This window comes from Lacerta agilis, chromosome 7 (genome assembly GCF_009819535.1).
Source record: "Lacerta agilis isolate rLacAgi1 chromosome 7, rLacAgi1.pri, whole genome shotgun sequence".
In the NCBI taxonomy this organism is placed as follows: domain Eukaryota; kingdom Metazoa; phylum Chordata; class Lepidosauria; order Squamata; family Lacertidae; genus Lacerta; species Lacerta agilis.
This window is the reverse complement of record NC_046318.1, coordinates 11,643,827-11,663,856: the sequence shown is the minus strand read 5'-3', so window position 1 is coordinate 11,663,856 and position 20,030 is coordinate 11,643,827. Positions and strand designations below refer to the sequence as shown.

Sequence of the window (20,030 nt, the reverse complement as noted above, 5' to 3'; positions counted from 1 at the left end):
AAAAGGGACGATGACTGGATGCAACGCCCCAATGCAGTTAGTCCAACTTCCCATATGGATTAACTGCATGTGTTGTGGTAGATGGCCCCTTTTCTGCACAGGCTTTGTCCACTATGGTCACCACCGGACTTTTAAGGTGAAATAAATCAGATTAGTGAAGTGGGGTTTTTTTGGCCAGCAAAGTGTGTAGACGACCTTTTAAGACTGATAAAAAGAGAATTGGGTTAATAAATTTTGGGAAGATTTCCGGCAAGCTGTCCTCACTCCGCAGATGGCAAAATTTGTTAAGGCCGCCGTCGCTCCTCTCAGACTTTGCCAGCATGTAGCTTGTCACTCTCTTTAATCTGCTTTACTTGAGGCTGTGATTTTTGCATTTTGTGTTAATGGCCCGTTGGCAGTAATAAACGAACTGCTACTTACTCCCATAATTGTAATTACACACGTTGACAATTGATTCGCGCATCTTCCTCAAACGAGGCTCGTGCTAATAATGAAAGGTTAGAAAGCGGGGGCGGGGGGAGGGGGACGCTGCTTCTTGCGAGCACTTTCACCTTTGCACGCTCGTCACTGCTCTCGGCTTTAAGAGTTTCACTTCTTCCATAAAGGAAAGTGGAGAGCACTTGACCTGCGGCCTCGCTTTATGGGTTCCTCATTTAGGGGAGGAGGAACCACACCTTCCAGTGGCGTCCCCGAGAGAGAGGGCGCGCTCTGCACCCCAGCGCCTGCCATCAAGGCGCATTAAATGCATATTCCTGCGCCGATGCATTTAAAGGGGATTTCCCCGCTTGCACATAATGCACACCCCCCCCCCCAGCCAATAGCAAAATGATCTTTCCTTTCGCTCCGCGCCCCAACTGCCTCTTTCCTGGGCAGCCTCGCCGAGCGCTCACGGAGCTGCCCGGAACTTCCCGAGAAGCTGCCGCTCCCCCTCCCTCCTGCCCCGCTCCGAGGCTGCTTTCTCTCTTCCCCCAGCCAACCCCCGGCTTCCCTGGGCGGGGAATCGCCTCTCTTCCTTCCTTCGCTGTCCCCACCCACCTTTGCAATGGCAAGCAAGATGGAGGAGCGGGGCGGCTTCGGCGCCCTCCCAGGGCGCTGTTAAAAAAAGCGCAGCTGCTCCCCAAAGGCTGCGGCGCCCTTGCTCCCCCCCCCGGCGCGCCCCGCTGCCCCCCTCTTCCCGGATTGCATCCCTTCCTCCCCCCTCTCCCCCCATGCGCCCTCCCTTCCCCCCTTCCTGCAATTGTCTTTGCTTCTCCTCCCCCCTATCCTGCATGCACCCATTGCTTATGCACGCGCTCTCTGGAGAGGCTCTGCCAGAGCTGTGATTCCTCCACGCGCGCGCGCGTTTCCATCTATTATTGCGATCCTTTGGCTGCCGCCGGTGCAACCGGATCGATCTTATCCACCCATCCAGCTGCCCCTTTCTTTTCTCTCTCTCTCTCTCCCCCCCCCCCCGTTTTCCCCCTCCTCTCCCCCTCCCTCCTTGCGCCATCGTCATTGCCAGCGGCGCCACCGCCGTCGTGTTTCTTCTTGGATGGATTTCTTCTTCCTGGGTGTTTTCGCTGGAAGGTGAAGCCGGAGACCCGGGCCCCTCCGAGGTTTTAGATAGTCTCGTCTTCCTCCTCGACCCCCAGCTCCTGGCTGCTGTCAGCGACCCAGGCCGAGAAAGGAGCGAGGCGCCCGGTCAGCGTGGCGGTGGCAGCGCGCTCGGGTCCGGAGGAGCCACCGACCGCGTCTCGCAGCCATGAGCGGCTCCACCGCCGCCTCCTCCACCAGCGGCAACGCGGCCGGCGAAGGGGCGGAGGACGCCGCCAAGGATTCCGCGGACATCGCGGCTTTCTTCCGATCGGGTGAGCGCTCCGCTTGGCCGGAGGGGAAAGGCGATCTGGCGTTGGGGATTGAAGAGGGTTGGCCTTTCCGGGGAGTTTGGAGAAGGAAAGCGAGGGCGAAATCTCGGTCGTTCCTATTTCATTTTCCCCGTCCTGTGGTTTTGTGCGCTCTGGAGTGTCGCTGCTTTCCGTGCCCGAGAGCTAAAAAAAAAAAAAGGGGGGGGGTTGTCAATCCTTGCTACCGCAAGCCTCATAATTTTGCAGGATTTCTATGGCCGTGCGTTGAAAAAGGCCAAGTGTTCCCAAGACCAGCCATATGTATCCTTGTATGCATTTTACAGAGCCTCTTTAATAACTGGTCGATGGATCTGGCTGTCAACTCCAATATAGATTCTCTTTTAGCCAGTCGGGGGTACCTTATCGTTTAGCTGTAATGCTCCATTCTTCAGAGCAGCCTCACCTCCTTTAAAGACCAGATTTCCCCTCCTTGATAAAGTCAATAGACTATAGAAGGCCAAGACTATCTGTGGACTGTAGCATGTGTCTGGGTGTCATAATCCACAGCCTTTGTCACTGTTTCTAGACAGCTGCTGTAACCAAGGAATGGCAACCCAGCCTCATCCCCATCTTTCCCTTCCTCCGTTGGGGGAAAAAAAACCCCCAAGCATTTGTTTTCTTGTCTCGCTTTTGGCTCCAGCTCTGGGTGTGTGTTTATTTCTATTAAAATGAAAAGCTTCTCTCTCTCTCTCTCTCTCCATCTCTGCCTGCCTGCCTTTGCGGGTTCAAATGCCAAGCCTTGGAAGAGCAGGGTGTATATAATCTACAGAGAGGCTAAAATAGAGTTGGCTTTGTTTGTCTGGTTTTTTTTTCCATTTTCGGGGAGCGAGCATTTTTATTTTTAATACAAACCTGGCCTAAGGGGTGGACAGTTGATTGTCTTTGTGCATTGATTTTGGTAGATGGTTGGATTGGGGGGGAGCTGTTGGCAGAGGAAGACCTGCATCTTGCATAGTTAAGCTGTAAGGGAAATACTTTGACACAAGGCAGGTGTGCCGGGAGCCTCTCCTTAAATGGTTACTCCAGCTGTTCTCCAAACCTCCTTGTATCCCGTTACCCTAGAGTGGTAATACTTTTATTATTATTATTAATTCTCATTATGGAATGCTTGAGATGGGGTAATGGCTGCAGCTGGGAAACAGAATGGATAAGGTGCAGAAGGCAGGCAATTCCTCCAAAACAGACCTTTTCCAGAAACCCCACAAGTGGAGAAAGGTAACCTGTACATTACTGATGCCTGCCCTGTGTGTGTGTGTGTGTGTGTGTGTGTGTGCCTGAAACTGCCATGTTGCAAGGCTCCCAGTGAATCCATCGCTTATGGGCACAGGGACTGTGGATTTGTATATAAGACAGGGGTATGAAAGGAGTAGTTTAGGTGGGTCTGTATGTTTCTGGGCTTGCAGCTGAACTGGAAAAAAAACACGCTTTCTACCCTTGGAAAAGGGGGGAAGGGGTGGTTGCTGGGTCATATATGCAAGTCACAGACATCCCTTTGCTTCTGGAGCAAACGTACCCCCGTTATGACAAATCCAAGCAAAAGTCTCTGTGAATTCAGGTGGGGAGGGATATCTCTGGAAGGAGGGAAGGAAAAGGCATGGGGTTGTCTCAACCAATGCCTGCCTGCTGTTGGGGGGGGCGCAGGGGGAGGAGGCTGAAGGAAGAGCCCAGCAGAAAGGCCCCCTGTAACCGCTTGCCTGTCAGACTTCTCCTGAACACCGCTTTAGCCGGCAGCACCGAAGACAGAAGCTCTCAGCTTTGGGTTTTCCTCCCTCCTGCCAGAATTTGTTTGGTTCCTCCTCCTCCTCCTCTGCCACTGATATGTTGCTCACCACCATCCTTCCAAGGAGGTGGGAGAGAGGGCAGAGGGCTTCTTCGCTTGCTTCATCTGGATGCCTTTAAAAGGACCGAGCCTAGGAAGTGGGGATAGGTTTGGGGGGGGGGGGAGAGAGAGAGAGAGAGAGAGAGAGAAGAAATGCAGACTCATCTCTGGAGATCCGAAGGGGCATCTGAGATAGGTAGGTATTTTTTGCCTCTATTAGTGAAGGAGTAGACCATGATTGCTTGGAATAAGTGTTCGTTTGCTAGCATTTGTCCTATTTGACGGAGAACTGGGGCAGTGCGGGGGGGGGCATACGGAGAAGGGAAGGATGAAAACTGTCACTCATTGGGTCTCCTCTTTATTCTTCTCCTCCCCACTCCCCGAGTTGGTTATAGTCAGGGAACTTGTATACAAGTGTAATCACAAGCTTCTCGGCTCACAGTCCCTTAATCTGGGCCAAATATGGTGGCTGTGTGGACAGGTGGCTGCTTTTCTCGTGAGCTCTGTTGTTGTTGTTGTTGTTGTTTGTTGTTGTATGACATGGGCTCCCAGGATAGACTGCATGGATCATGTTCCTCAGGAGCCCATAATCCCTGCTCGACATCACTGCCGTGGTTAGAGTATCTCGCAGCGCTGAGTTGCAGGGAGACCCATTCATTCTGCATGGCTTCAAGGGTGAGTGTCAGCCGAGCAAAGGGTGTGCACATTGCGTTTTGCTTTCCTGGGCATCTCTGTCATCGCGGGAATTGGGTGAGTCGCTGCCTAGTACACTAACCAGCCCGATTGAGGTTGCTCTCCTCTAGGTTTGATCTGTGCTGCATGGCAAAGATGTTCTGGTGTGTGCCCTTTGCGAGACATCAGTGATATTTTTACTGTTGAAAAGACTTTTTGGGGTTATGTCAGACTTTCTGGGGTTATGTCAGTGCGTTCTGGCTTCTCTTCAAGACAGGCTTCCAAAGCCATCGGCAAAATTTGCAGGCCTTCATACCTGTCTATAGATACTTGTTTTTGGGCTGCAATCCTGTGTCCACTGTCCTGGGGATGTTGTTGTTGTTGTTCAGTCGTTCAGTCGTGTCCGACTCTTCGTGACCCCATGGACCAGAGCGCGCCAGGCACGCCTATCCTTCACTGCCTTCCACAGTTTGGCCAAACTCATGCCAGTCGCTTCGAGAACACTGTCCAACCATCTCATCCTCTGTCGTCCCCTTCTCCTAGTGCCCTCCATCTTTCCCAACATCAGGGTCTTTTCCAGGGAGTCTTCTCTTCTCATGAGGTGGCCAAAGTACTGGAGCCTCAACTTAAGGATCTGTCCTTCTAGTGAGCACTCAGGGCCGATTTCCTTGAGAATGGATAGGTTTGATCTTCTTGCAGTCCATGGGACTCTGAAGAGTCTCCTCCAGCACCATAATTCAAAAGCATCAATTCTTCGGCGATCAGCCTTCTTGATGGTCCAGCTCTCACTTCCGTACATTACTACCGGGAAAACCATAGCTTTAACTATATGGACCTTTGTCGGCAAGGTGATGTCTTTGCTTTTTAAGATGCTGTCTAGGTTTGTCATTGCTTTTCTCCCAAGAAGCAGGCGTCTTCTAATTTCGTGACTGCTGTCACCATCTGCAGTGATCATGGAACCCAAGAAAGTGAAATCTCTCACTGTCCTGGGGATAAGACTGTTGAATTCAGCAGGATTTGAAACCTGACAAAGGCAACATATGATTTTCCTCCCCTGGGCCACCTCGAGGTGATTGTTCTTGCCTCAGAGAAGTGACTACAGTTTTTGCAAACCTTGTTCAGAATGTGTTATGCCACGGTGGTTCTCCTTCAGGTTTTATCTAATTTCTGATTCACCTGTATTGCTGCCCACTTTGAGCCATTCTGCAGTAAAAGCATCCCTGAGAATATTGGTAGTGAGAAGACTGGGAGAATTGGAAAGGCTGTTAAACAATAAACACAGGAGCTAATCATTGACAAATCCTTCTCTTTAGAATCCACTTAGATCTGGCATGCAGAGACACACACTGATTTGGCCTGTGTGATAGATCTAATCCCACCCAAATCATGTTTTTTAAAAAAAATTAAAAAAGATCTGATTTGGCTTTCTTTGTGTGTTGATTAGCCATTGACTTTGGGAAATTGGGGAAGGCATTCAAATAAATACACGTGTCTGTAGGAAAGTCCTGGTGGTATGGGTAATAATAGACAATGAACGGGGTGGAAAGTGCAGCAATAGGAAACAAAAAAAGGCGGGGGAACGACTGGGAAGAACAGGGATGGGTGGATGGAATACCATGATGGCGTTTCAAGCATGCAAGTAGGAGTTTGGGCGGGCACCATGACTGGTCTTCCAGGACCGGCAAAGAGGGAGGGGGCTTTGATTTTGGAATGGTGCAGCTGCTGTGGAAGAGTATCTGAGTCATTGGGAAGGGTGAACTTTTTATGGCGTGGAATGTACTAACTGTGGACTGCCGGTTGCTTCCACTGGACAAGCAAATCAAAATATGTCCCGGGAGCCTCAGCGCTGAGGCCTGTAGGTGCTGTTGAATAGCTTGAGGACCTATTAAGATAAAGCCTGAAATGGAATATGGTGGGGGCAGGCGTGCTGTACAATGGCTGGTTTGGTGCAGTTAATAATGGTACATCACTCGCGTGAGGTTTGCTTGTTGCGGGAAGTGGGGAGAATCCAAAAAAAGTGACTAAAATCATGCTTTAAAAAATAAATAATAATAATAATAATAAATCAGATGGCTCTGTTGCATATTGGAGGTAGGAATGCCTCGTTTCGCCTATAAGAGAGAGCCAGTGTGGTGTAGGAGAGCCAGTGTGGTGTAGTGGTTAAGAGCAGTAGACTCGTAATCTGGGGAACCGGGTTTGTGTCTCCACTCCTCCACATGCAGCTGCTGGGTGACCTTGGGCTAGTCCCACTTCTTTGAAGTCTCTCAGCCCCGCTCACCTCACAGAGTGTTTGTTGTGGGGGAGGAAGGGAAAGGAGAATGTTAGCTGCTTTGAGACTCCTTCGGGTAGTGATAAAGCGGGATATCAAATCCAAAACTCTATAACAGGGGTGGCCAAGAGACTGCGATCTGCTCACAGAGTTAAAAACTGGCAGTGATCTACCCCCTTTTTGGGGATTCAGGTCAAAGTTGTTGAGTTTTTTCAGGGAGGAGGTAAAAATGTTGAGCTGTTTTTTAGGGGAGCCACAGTTGTTCAGCTTCTTTGGGGGGAACCCATGATCGTCCAGTGATCTACTGATAGATCTACCTATTGGACGTGCCTGGCCTATAATATAGGAATGACCTTTTTATTTAGCCTTAAAATGTTGGTCTCTTGCAGTATAGGAACTACAGACTTTGTGACCCAACTATATGAGATGCTCTCTGATTAGATTTCCGTAAATTTTCTGGGGAAGGTGGAAAATAGTTGTGGGGGCCTTGAAATTGGATTCTTGGGGAGAAGGGGTTTCTGACTTCCTCTGCCCCCTACCCAGTCTGTCTCCAGGGTTAGAAACTCAGCTATATAAGCTGGGTGCCAAATGGCTCCTTAAACTAGGGTTGCAGTCACAAAAACAGAACGCCTAGCTGCCGTTTTGGGGCCAGGTGACTTGAATGCCGTATTTTTCAGTGCGACTTTTGGGTTCCTGAAATTCATTCTGATCTTACAAATAAAATATAACGGATTGAATTCCACAGGATGTGTCGCTAGTGTGTGAAAACAGTCAAGATCCAAGGATTTCCAGGCGTGCACCTCCAGATGTTATAGATGTCAGGCACCATCCTGGTGCCCGAGTCACCTTCACTTGGTAACAAACGGCCAATAGACAGGCGCACAATGCGCCTGGCGAATTTTGAGCATGGTTTTACCGCCTGTGGGAAGCATGTGTAATTTTCCCAGTTGGGCAAATAGCAGATTTGGCATTGTGGAGGTGGGCAATTTATCGATCAGGAAAGTGGCATGAGTGGAAAAGGGATAGCTTCCGTTCTTCTCAGTGCCACAGCCCTGGTCCAACGTGGCTGCTTTGTATAGATCAGAGCTCTGATCTCAGCTCATTTTCGGTAGAAGGCCGTGGTACCTCAAAAGGAAAGAAGCACTTCAAAGCAATGCAATGTTTCCCGTTTTCTTGGAAAGAGTAGACGTAGTTTCTCAGCATGCTGTAACTTGGGTGGAAATGTTTCCTTAATGCTTGAAATAACAGGCACGGTAACACATTGGCCCCATCCAATATGCACACTTTGAGCGGAAGTTGTTGGGCTTGTGGGCTTAATACTTTGGCATGTGCGCCGTTCCTGCCACTTCTTTCAATTTCCCTATTTTTATTGGCAGAGATCAATATTGGTAGCCCGATGCTGCCCTCCATATTAAAAAGGCGGCGCAAGGGACTTTCATGCGTTGACTTTTCGAGCCTCATGTACACTGCTGTGATGTAAGCGGGACCAGAAGAAAGCTCTTCTCCCCTCGCTCTTTCTCGTTCCCTGCAATTATGTAACTGGGCCCACTCGGTTTGATGTGCGGTATAGCACTTCACGGTCTACATTTTTTAAATGCCTCCTAAAAATAGAGGGAGGGATGACTTTGAAACAAACTAGATCGAGGAAGTTGTGTAACGCTAAGAGTTCTTTTTGCTATTTCAGTGGGTAACTTGAACTACTTTGAAAGCAGGGTTTTTTCTCTCTTGGGGGGCCACATTCTCTTGCGGGGTAATCTATTTGGGGCCGCATTCTGGCTGCGGTCCCATTTCTCTCCCCCCCCCCGTTTCTTTCCCTTTTCTTCCCCAACCCCCCCTTTTTTTTTTGAAAATTGATCTTTTTATTAGTCTTATAAGTATTTTACAAAGATGTACAGTAAATATTCCAAATACAAATATAAATAAAAAACTTTGAACAAAAGCCTGTTGTCCCATTTTGTTGTCATTTTGCGTAATTGTTGCTACAAAACTCTTTACACTTTATCTTTATCTCTAAACATACATTCATATTATTTTTAAATAATGTTCAGTTGATATTTACCATACAACAATTAGTCTTAAGCCACACCTAAAAATAACATCATCCACTAAGCTAAAGATAATATACATATAGATAAATAACTATGGGAAATAAAAAAAGAAAATAAAGAAATAATTAAAAAAGAAAGAAAAAAGAAACACCCCCCCACCAACCAATAAAAAAACAAAGACACATACAAAAACAACAAAAACCAATGCTAACATATGATCCAAACCCAATTGACTTCCTGTCCGCCCCAAACATATTACCAATTCTTACTTGTGAGTGTAGGTCCCCAACCCTTTTGGTTGCTTGCAGAAGGTCAGAGGTTTGAACTGAGAGCTTGCGGAGAGCTTTGTCCTCCAGTCCATTTCAGCTTTGCCTCCTTTCCATCCTCCTTGTTTCATTCTGGGTTTCCCTCACCTGCATGGAAAGAGGCCATTTTAATGGAATTAGTATATTTTTATTAAAAGTTTTTTTTTTTAGTATGCCCAAACTGGTGAAATACGCAGTGCATTTCAACTCTTGTTTGGATTCTTGATTCCTGGATATAAAGTAAATATTTGCCTGGACGCTCTCTAAGCCACTAGCAATCAAACTTCCTACATTCAGATAACATCAACTGGTCTCAAATAAATTCTGCATATTGCTGAGACCATGGTGCTATGTGAACGCCAGACCATGGTGCTATGTGAACAAGCAATCAAAAAACCCTGGGCTCCTCTTCTCTTGCGTGGTGATGATTCCCTATCTCTTTTCCTGGAAAAAACAACAGCTATAAGTAAGTCAGAAATTAAATCGCTATAACAAAAGAAGAAGAAAAACGCTATGTAAAAATCACATAGATTTTTTTTGCTCTCTGGTGCCATCTGGTGTTGCATGTTTGTAACACATTCAAAACGTGTTTGGTTTTTTTTTTAAAAAAAATACAGTGGTACCACGGGCTAAGAACTTAATTTGTTCCAGAGGTTCGTTCTTAACCTGAAATTGTTCTTAACCTGAGGTACCACTTTAGCTAATGGGGCCTCCCACTGCCGCCGCCGCACGATTTCTGTTCTCATCCTGAAGCAAAGCTCTTAACCTAAGGTACTATTTCTGGGTTAGTGGAGTCTGTAACCTGAAGCGTCTGTAACCCGAGGTACTACTGTATACAGGTGAAACAAAAAATTAGAATATCGTGGAAAAGTTCATTTATTTAAGTAATTTAACTTAAAAGGTGGAACTAATATATGAGATAGACTCATGACATGTAAAGCAAGATATGCCAAGCCTTTATTTGTTATAATTGTGGTGATTATGGCGAAGTTCGGTGGTTCTGTGTGAAATTATATGTGACAGATGCTTCTTGGATCATTTCCAGTCTTCCAAATGAGTAAGCTTCTGAGAAACATTTGGGGTTCCCTGAAACATAACTTTGGAAGCTGCTGCTTGTGAATGGAACCAACTTGCCTTCTGATTAAAGAAGGAAAACCTTTGGTCTTCATTTTGTCCTTGGTTGTTTCCCCAGGACATCAGTTCTTTTGCCAAATACTGGCATTTATTTTTATTTTTATTTTTTGCTATTTCAGAAACTGTTCTTTTTTGTTCACCCTTCATTTCTCATCTTGGTTATTGCAACATGATTCTTTTGCAGGGGGGACTTCCTTCTTCAATATAACCTTTTGTCCGCAATTCTGCACTTTATCCTGCTCACCATGAGATGCTGCTATTACTGTTAATATTATTATTAGTTAATAATAGTTTATTAGCTGTCCTCCAACCTAACTTCCAAGGGTGGGTTGCAACAATTTAAAGAATGCAACACAAAAAAATGGTTTAAAACAAATTACAATCACAAGAATAGGGTGGGTTCTAAACATTTATATTTCAGGTGTCTTTGGGTAAAGAACTGTGTGTGTGTCACTCTCATGTCACTTCCATCTTTTATTCTTATCACTGACATCCAGTTTTGTTTCCTTTTCTTCAGTTTATATGGTTGCGTCCTGCCTTTTAGAAATTCCCCGCAAAGCAGCATTATAGCATTCTTTGATTCAGCTCCTCTTTGATTTCTCATTAGGTTTCAGTTTTGACTCTGGCTCTTTTCTTGTTAAGGCAAAGATCTCTTGTTCCACACCCTTTTTCCCCTGGCCTCTTCCTGTGCCTGGAATGGTTGTTCTGAACATATTTTATCGTATTTAAAAATGACGTTTCCAATTTATCCAAATTGAATCTTTTTGAACATGTGACCCTTGATACTGCGAAGAAATTAAAATTACCAGGATGTCATAGATCCACTCTGCCATCAAATTCCACTGTTGAATATTAATACATCATTTTGCAACCTCTGATTTATTCCCTTCTAAACTACCTACAAATGGAATTTTCTACTTGGGCCAACAAAGCAGAAATTGACCTGCCCAAATATGAAATGCAGCCAATGCATTATCTGCAATTCTCTATGATATTCCTGTCCTTGCAAATCTTCTGAGCTTTTGAGCCTTTTTGGAGATAAAGGGTGGGCTGTTATTCACAGGACAACTTGGCACTTGGTTACTCGAATTCTAGAACAGATTTCAGAATCAGGAAATCCTGAGAAGGTTAGAGTAGGGTGCCATATTCAGCAAAATGTCATGCTAGAGTTATTCCTAACACATTATAACGAAAGGCTGAAGGTGTGTGAATAATGCTGGAATATTTCTTGAATGTGCAGGGAATTTTTTTTATATATCGAGGGGCATTCTGCAGGGATGCGCTAAGTGCATCCAAAAATGAAAACGCTTGAGAAAGAAGTGTCCACAAAATGTCACACTAAAGGTAAAGGTACCCCTGACCATTCGGTCCAGTCGCGGACGACTCTGGAGTTGTGGTGCTCATCTTGCTCTATAGGCCAAGGGAGCCAGCGTTTGTCTGCAGCATAGCTGTCAGCTTTCTCTTTTTTTGCGGGAAATTCCCTTATTCCAGCACCGTTTCCCATTGCAAAAAAAGGGAAAGTTGACAGCGATGGCCATTTCCCAATGCAAAAAAAAAAGGAAGGTTGATGTGAGGGATCCTATTCCCTCCCCTTCAATACTTCCCCAACAGTGACTCTCCCTAAATTTTACTGACAACTAGGATGAATCCTTTAGTGTTCATATGGGAGTTGTCTCTGGGGTACCTCAGGGCTCTACGGCTGAAAACCTCTTGCCACCTATGGGATCTCCCTACCAGGGTTCCCAACTACTGCAGTTTGCCTCCCCTTTAGGCAAATAAGTGGCACAGTTGGCTTCACTGTCCAGCCCTCTGTATGACAGGAGAATAAGCAAACAGTTTCCTCTTCCCCAGGAAAGCTTTGTTCTCTCCTCTTAGTCACACCTCTTAAGGTACGGATACACTGCCAGATTCAACGAACGTTTAAGCACATTTAACTTTATTAGGTAACTTGAAAACATGGATGTCTCGGGTTATTGCTGGTACAAATCTTCTTCTCATGTAATTCAGCTTTGTTATAATATTTCCTGCATCCCTTTAGCAATGGTAATGACCTTTCCTCCCATTCCCCAAAGCCTAACCTCGCATTTTCTCTCTAATCCTCCACCCCCAACTGCCAAACCCCCAACTTTCTTTTAACGGTTGTTCCCCCTTCTTTTAGAATGCCAACTAGCTCTGCCTCCCAGGGAACACCTACCTAAAATGGGAGTGATAGGTTAGCCCATGATGAACCTGAATCATCAGCAGGCATTATTCCGCCACAGTTGACAGCTCTGGTCCACAGATAGCTTTTGGGTCATGTGGCCAGCATGACTAAGCCGCTTCTGGCGAACCAGAGCAGCGCAAGGAAACACTGTTTACCTTCCCGCTGGAGTGGTACCTACTTGCACTTTGACATGCTTTTGAACTGCTAGGTTGGCTGGAGCAGGGACCGCGCAACGGAGCTCACCCCACCGCGGGATTTGAACCGCCGACCTTCTGATCAGCAAGCCCTAGGCCACTGGTGGCGAACCTATGGCACGCGTGCCAGATTTGGCACGCAGAGCCCTCACTGATGGCACGCGCACCATCGGCCCACCCGCGCCGCCGTTGCCGCTTTCTCCCCAGGCTTGCGTCCGCTGCCGAAACCCTGAACTTTTTTTTTTTTTTTTGCTAGTCGCCGGAGATTGTGTTCGGCGATTGATCTGCCCCTCAATCCGCCGCGTCAGCAGCCGTCTCCGACTGGGCACAACAGCGCTCGCTTCTTCAACCCTCAGGGCCGGTGTGGGGCCCCCGCGCGGGATGGAAGGCGAGGGCGGCCAGCTCCGGGCGGCATTCCCTTCTCCTGCCTTCTGCCCCCTTCCACTTCTGGCTGGGAGTCCACTGAGGCGCCGCGACGGGCGAGGAAGCGGGGCTCGCCGGCTGGGGTCGCCTCAAGCTAGCGCAGCTCCGGGAGAGGAGAGGCCCGTGAGCTGACAAAGAGCAGCCGTCCTCGCTCGCCCGCCCGCCCGCTTGGCCTCCCCTTAGTCCGGAGCCCCCTCGGCTGCTCCCCTCTGCCCACCTGAGGGCGATTAATAACGGGGCGAGGACAATGCGTCAGGTGCTGCTGTCACTTGCCCAAGCGCCCCGGCTGAATGGGCGAGGCCGGCACAAAAGGCGACGCCGCGGAGGGAGCCATCGGCGGCGCTGCTTCTCAAGGGCCCCGCCGGCCTCCCTCGCTCGGCCACTGCGGCCCTCGCCTGCGAAGCGAGCCGCATTTTGGTGTCTTTTTCGCCTTGGGAGCGGGGCGGCGGCAGCAGAGCAGGGCCACTTCCCTTTTAACCGGCCGGCGCCACGCAGCCCCAGCCAGGTTGGCCCAGGCGAGGCGCGGGCGGCGGGCGGAGGCTGCTTCCTTTCCGGGGTCCCCACCGCCCGCCTGCCGCTCTCCGGGCAGCTTGCAAACTCCCCGCTCCGAATAAGAACAGTTATGGGGCGCGAGGACAAAATGTGGCGCAAGTCTTGTCTTTAAGCAGGTGTCCGTATAAATATTGTTGTTATTAAAGGTGGGGCGGGAAATCGAGGCCTGGTTTTTAAGCCAGCTGGCCTGCATTCCCACGTAGTGTTCCCGTGCTTAGGGTGGATTAATTAATTAGTTAATTAATAATAGATGGGCGGCAGGCGGGGAAGGCTGGGGCTGACCGCTGCCTCCAGCTTGCAGGACCCGGCCAGGGCAGCGGGATGGTCCAGCCCTGGGCAGCTCAGGGAGCAGTTTTCCTCCTTCATAGCAACTTCTTTACAGGCCAGGGGAAGTGTGATCTGCAGTGCCTCCTCAAACCCACAGTTGCCTTTTGCAGACCCTCCAAGTGAAATATGATTGGCCGGGGGGGGGGCAGAAGGTCATCTCGCCTAGGGCGCAAAACACCCTAGCACCGGCCCTGCCCACTGCGTTGTGCGCGCGTCCCCCTGGCGCCCCGGCAGACGACGACGTCGGCGCTGCATGCCATCTCCAGCGAAGGTACCACCTGTCATCCACTTCTGTTCTCTCCCCCCCAAAAAAGCTCAGCAGCCTTGGGGCACCCACCCAAAAAAGCAAAGCAACCCCTGTGCGATCCCCCCCAAAAAGCTCCAAAACCTTGGTCGGCAGCTCCCCAAAAAAAGCTCAACAAGCTTGGGCACCCCGTGGTAAACAAGTGGGTCCTGGTCTACAGTTTGGGCACTCGGTCTCCAAAAGGTTCGCCACCACTGCCCTAGGCTCTGTGGTTTAGACCACAGCGCCACCCGCGTCCCTGTAAATGTCACACTAGTGCGAACAAATAGTCCTACTTGGGATTTCTAGTAAATGGTAAGAAACCAAAACTCTCGCAGCTTCGTGAACCATGGTTTATGTAGTGGGGGGGGGAGGCAAGCATCAGGACCGAGTGCTTCTCCCATGATCCTCCACCTCACGTTCTGGAACTTTCTTCCTGACTTTTATTAATCCAGAACTGTGAACTGTTGCTTAATATTGGGTAGCAAACCAGGATAAGTCAGCCGATACGCGAGTGAAGGGGAAGGGTACTTGAACCCCAAACTTGTTCCTAGCTTCAGGAACGGCACTTACTTGTTTTGTCACTGCAGACAAAAACACATTGGTTTATGAAGCAGGGAAAGATCACCCAGACAACACCAACATGTGATTTTGTAAGAAAACTCTGGAAAGAATTGGGATGCGGCTGGGTTAGACCTGTGAAGGCAGCCCCAAGTGTGCCAGCCTAAACTATGGAGGAAGGGTGGAACGAAAAAGCAGTGTCATTAATCTAGAGTCACTGGGCACCTTGTAATTTTACTTTTCCAATTCTTGAAGTGAGGAGAAGCTGCCATCTTGCGGGATTCCTGTCCTCCAAGGCTACGCTGCTCATGAGCAGAGCCAGATTGTCGCCTGAACGGGCTCTTTGAGCTCTTTGTGGCAAAAAGGGATGGGTTGGAACAGGAGCTATGCGAAAGCATAGCCAACTTTTTTATGAGCCCAGTCATGTGACCGTTACATCACCATGTGGAGTTTTGAGCCTAGCCATGTGGCTGTTGCATCACAAGAGGAGTGGGTGGGGCTACAGCAGGTTGAATTTCTCAGCCATCTTTCTCCAGCCTAGTGAGCACTTGGCCACTTGCTTACGTTGGGGTGAAGCCACATGTGGTTCACCACTCCAGCAAAGGACCAGGGCTACTGATGACCTGATACTTGGGGAAAGACGCCAGGGAACTGTGTACTTCAATGAGGGGCACATGCTTTTCAGGCTTAAATGCGGACATCTCTGTTTAAAGGCATTCTGGAAGTGGGAATGGGCAGAATCTGTTCCTGAAGCCTTACAGATCTGCCATCATTCAGAGTAGGGTAGTACTAGATTAGCTGGGTCATTGGTTCAAACTCTACGTAGATCAGCTGCTTGCATGCTTGGTTTGCAGTCGTCTTACGCAACCAGAGAATGTGAGTATTGCATAGTTTTTTTTCTAACCTCTCATTTTTTTTCTTCTTCTTCTTCTTCTTCTTCTTCAAGGAAAGGCTTGGATATCTTTTTGCAATAATTCTAAATGGTTCTTCATCCCAGCAGATCCCGCAGTGGTGAACAATAATAACTATTCAATAGAAGCAAAATGTGATTCATCATAAAACAATGAAAGCTCAAAAACAAGCACTGTGTGCAAGACAAATGGAGCCCCTTTAAAATGCCCAAGTAAGCAAGAAAATATTTAACCTGGCATCTAAAATATCGTAATATTTTTGCCAGCTGAGCCTCCCTTGGGAGAGTGTTCCAGAGCTGAGGTTCCATCTCAGGAAAGTTCCTCTTCTTGCTGGGAACGTAATGCAGTTCAGCAAGCGATGGGACCTGGGAAAAGGCCTTAGCTGAACGTCTTAATGCGTGAGTAGGACAAACATGGGGTGAGCTATATGGATCCCAAGCTGTTTAGGACTTTAAAGCAAAGGATCAACACTTTGAACTGCGCCTGGAAGGAGATTGGCAGCCAGTGTGATTCTTTGCGAACATTTGGATGGACTGAAGCTTTTAAGCCATCTTCAAGGGCAGCCCCAAGTGTAGTGCATTACAGTAGTCCAGCTGGGTGGGCACCAGTGTATGGCTCACCATAGTTTAGCAATCCCTACCCAGGAATTATAAGCGTACACAATCAGGGGCGTAGCAAGGTAAATTGGTACCCAGGGGCAAAAAATTTTTGTCACCCCCCCCTGAAGGCATGGGATGGTCAGGTGGTACCCGGTGTGGAAAATTTCTTGTCAACCCCCCCATTGATCCCCCCCTGCAAAAATGGTTTTACGTTATTTCATATTTTCTTACAAAGGAATAATAAGTAATAATAATAAAAAAAACTTTTATTTATATCCCACCCTCCCTGGCCGAAGTCAGGCTCAGGGTGGCTAACGTCAGATACATAACATTGGTATAAAATCAAACAATAATTAAATTACCTCCTAAAAACATCTCAAAATCAAATTGAAGTCTAATTAGATGGCTTTCCACAGGGTTAGGGTTGGGAACTGTAAGTGTTCTCTGAACTGAAATTTCAGCCTTCATGACATAGGAAAACAGCCAAGTGAACAGCTATTTTGGTGGAGGAGGGTCAAGATATTAACCGATATGCATGAAATTTCATATATAGCTATATAATCCCTAGTATAGTAAGATAAGACCTTTGGGGCAGGCATTTTCGATTTTTTGTGTGTAACTTTTATTATTTAGAAAGCTTGAGGTGCTCCCCCCCAATTAAAACAGGGATTGGTGTGCGAGTCGGAACTGCGAGGGGGGGGGGGAATAAAAAAATAAAATGGTGCTTCTGTTAGTGCTTCTGAAACGACAAGTTGTGTTTTACCAGAAATCTCCCGCAGAGAATTATTAGCACTTCGTTTTTATATTTCTGGGAAGCGTATATCTGTGTGGATCCCTTCCAAAAACATTAACTCTTTAGGAAGAAAAACCTGCTGTGGTTTTCATTACCAATATGGGAAAACATATTTGGATCTTCAGAGCAGAGCTTGGTCCTGTTTCTTACTGTGATGAGGATGCTGTGAAACAAAGGTAGGGAGTTCTCTGATACAGCTAAACTTGAAGTTCTAAATGGAAGTAGGTAGGAAGCAGGACTCTGATTCACTTTGCTACCAGCCCCTGGAAAGCTGAATCACTTTGTTCAGGAAAAATTCTCCATGACTAGGAAGTGATTCATAGTGCCGGTGACTTCTTTGCTGCTCTGGTTTTGCTGCTCACTGTTACAGAAGGAAAAAAAGGGGGACTAGAAGGGGAGGAAAACTTGGGTTGAAAAAGAGCCCGCAGTTTGCACCTTTAGACTGCCTTCCAAGAACTCCTTTGAGTCGGGAAAGTTGATGCCAAGAAGATGCAGGCAGCAAAAAACCCGATATTGTGGGCACCCCGGATCAAATCTTAAAAGTCACAGGTGCTTTTTGGAACCCCAGTGCTTGTCCCCTAAAAGCGACACTTGCGTTCTGTGGAAGTAAGGGAAGCCCATTCTTCTCCTGTAGGGGATGCTAAGATCTCCTCCCTCTTTCCTCTAGGGGAGCCAGCTCTTAATGGGGTTATCCTTCTTCTAACCCCATTCCTGGACTTCCAGGTCTGCATCCACCCACCTGTGCAGTGGGGAAGGGGTGAGTTTCCCCCCCAGATGAGGGCGAAGGGCAAGAAGGAGATGTTCCTCCAAATATCCTTTGAATCCAGCATTCGAATCCGGGCATTGTTGGCCAACAATCGTAGATGAATGGGAGTTGCAGGGTAGCATCATCTTGTTGACCTCTGCTCGAGTCTAGGATACTGCCACTTCTTTAAAATAAAGGTAAAATGCTACAAACCCAGTTGGAGTCTACTGCTTTTAGGCTACAAGTGATTGTGAATATGTTTGGACAAGCAAGCTAGTTAATAATAATAATAATAATAATAATAATAATAATAATAAGGGCCAGTCCAGAGTATCTATGGAGAACCCTTCCTATTTTTGCTAATGTCCTCTGTTCATCCTTAAACACTGCCTCTCAGTTTTGTTATGGGAGTCTACAATGCTGATGGATTTCCACCCCCTCGATCAGCGAAACCGGGTCAGGGAGAGGACTTCCGGTATCACCGTAGGCCAAATATTTCCAGAGCTGAAAAGAGTCGTGACAAAGCTTCTAAAACTGGTATTGTTTCGATACGTCGATGGGCTCCGTGCAAGGCCGAAAAGAGGCGTAGAAACGAATTATTGTGAAGCCTTCAGCAGCAGAGAAGCGCCATTGCTGCTTTTGTCCATGGTCGCTGGAAAAATCTCTGCCAGGCAGACTCGTTTTCTGTTTTTGTTGTTGTTGTTGTTGTTGCTGGAGGAAGTGGGCAACACTTCTTTCACACGGGGGTGGAAATGAGTCAGTGCAGCCAGGTAGCGAACATGAAAGCTGACCTTTGGCTAGTGGGAGTGTATCTGCAACACCAGCCTCCTTTCAATAATATGAGTGTCTTAAGAACTGTGATTTTTCCAGATCAGATGGCTTTTTGGGTTGGGCTTTAATTATTAAATGTGTTTCAGGCTTTCTTTTTTTAGTGCTTTGTGCTAGGTTAGGGTGGGTCCTAAATTTCAGTAGCTGCAGTGCTTTTGTTCTAGAAAAAATGGTGCTGGTGCTGCATAGCCTTGAATTGAGTTGAGTTGGTGGTGCTGTGGTCTAAACCACTGAGCCTCTTGGGCTTGCCGATCAGAAGGTTGGCGGTTCGAATCCGCACAACGGGGTGAGCTCCTGTTGCTCTGTCCCAGCTCCTGCCAACCTAGCAGTTCGGAAGCACACCAGTGCAAGTAGATAAATAGATACCGCTCTGGCGGGAGAGTAAACAGCATTTCTGTGTGCTCTGGTTTCCATCATGGTGTTCTGTTGTGCCAGAAGTGGTTTAGTCCTGCTGGCCACATGACCCGGAAAACTGTCTGTGGACAAATGCCGGCTCCATCGGCCTGAAAGTGAGATGAACGCCGCAAACCTTTAGTCACCTTTGACCGGACTTAACCGCCCAAGGATCCTTTACCTTTACCTTTTACCCTTGAGTACCCCCCCAAAACCACTGGTAGTAACTGCTGAGGGACACGTCATGCTCCTTCTGGGGTAGTTTGTCCACCTTTGGTCCCCACCCTACACTCTGCTGTCACCTGGGCGAGCCTGCTTTGCACTTGTAGGTTCCCCACATGGTGTATAATGAAGGTGTCCGGTGAACTTCCCTGGGGAGAGCATTCCACAGATGGGGAGCCACTGCAGACAAGGCCCGCTCTTGTGTTGCCACCCTCCGGACCTCTTGTATAGGAGGCACAAGAAGAAGGGCCTCAGAAGATGATCTCAGGGTCCAGGTAGGTTCATATGGAATGAGGTGGTCTTGGAGGTAATGGTATTGCAGTCCTGAGCCATTTAAAGCTTTATAGACCAAAACCAGCACTTTGAATTGGGCCAAGAAACTAATTGGTAGCCAGTGCAGTCGGACCAGGATCGGTGTAATATGTTCAAACCGTCTTACTCTGGTGAGCAACCTGGCCGCTGAATTCTGCAGTAACTGAAGTTTCCAAACCGTCTCCCAAGGCAGCCCTACGTATAACGCGTTGCAGTAATCTAACCTTGAGGATAGCAGAGCATAGACTACAATAGTTAGGCTATCTCTGTGCAGATAGGGGTGTAGCTGGGGCACAAGCCAAAGCTGATGGAAGGCACTCCAGGCCACTGAGGCCACCTGAGCCTCAAGTGACAGCAAAGGATCCAGGATTATCCCCAAGCTATGAATCTTCTCCTTTAGAGGAAGGATAACCCCATTAAGAGCACACAATCTCTCACCCATCCAGTCCGGTCTCATGTGGAGGAGGAGGAGGAGGAGGAGGAGGAGGAGGAGGAGGAGGAGGAGAAGAAGAAGAGTTTGGATTTGATATCCCACATTTCACTCCCCTTAAGGA

The 20,030-nt window shown here is 47.8% G+C and overlaps 1 protein-coding gene across 3 annotated transcripts in view; it reads left to right on the top strand.

The window, feature by feature from the left end:
- Positions 1–1,626: 1,626 nt before the first annotated feature.
- TRIO (trio Rho guanine nucleotide exchange factor) overlaps positions 1,627–20,030 on the top strand; it is a 258,906-nt gene continuing 240,502 nt past the window's right edge. The window contains exon 1 of one of the 3 annotated variants that reach the window (XM_033154383.1): positions 1,627–1,847. In XM_033154383.1, the coding sequence (XP_033010274.1) occupies positions 1,742–1,847 (106 nt within the window). In that variant the 5' untranslated portion in view covers positions 1,627–1,741. The remainder of the gene's footprint in view (positions 1,848–20,030) is intronic. The other 2 variants (XM_033154382.1, XM_033154381.1) reach the window with 2 other exon arrangements.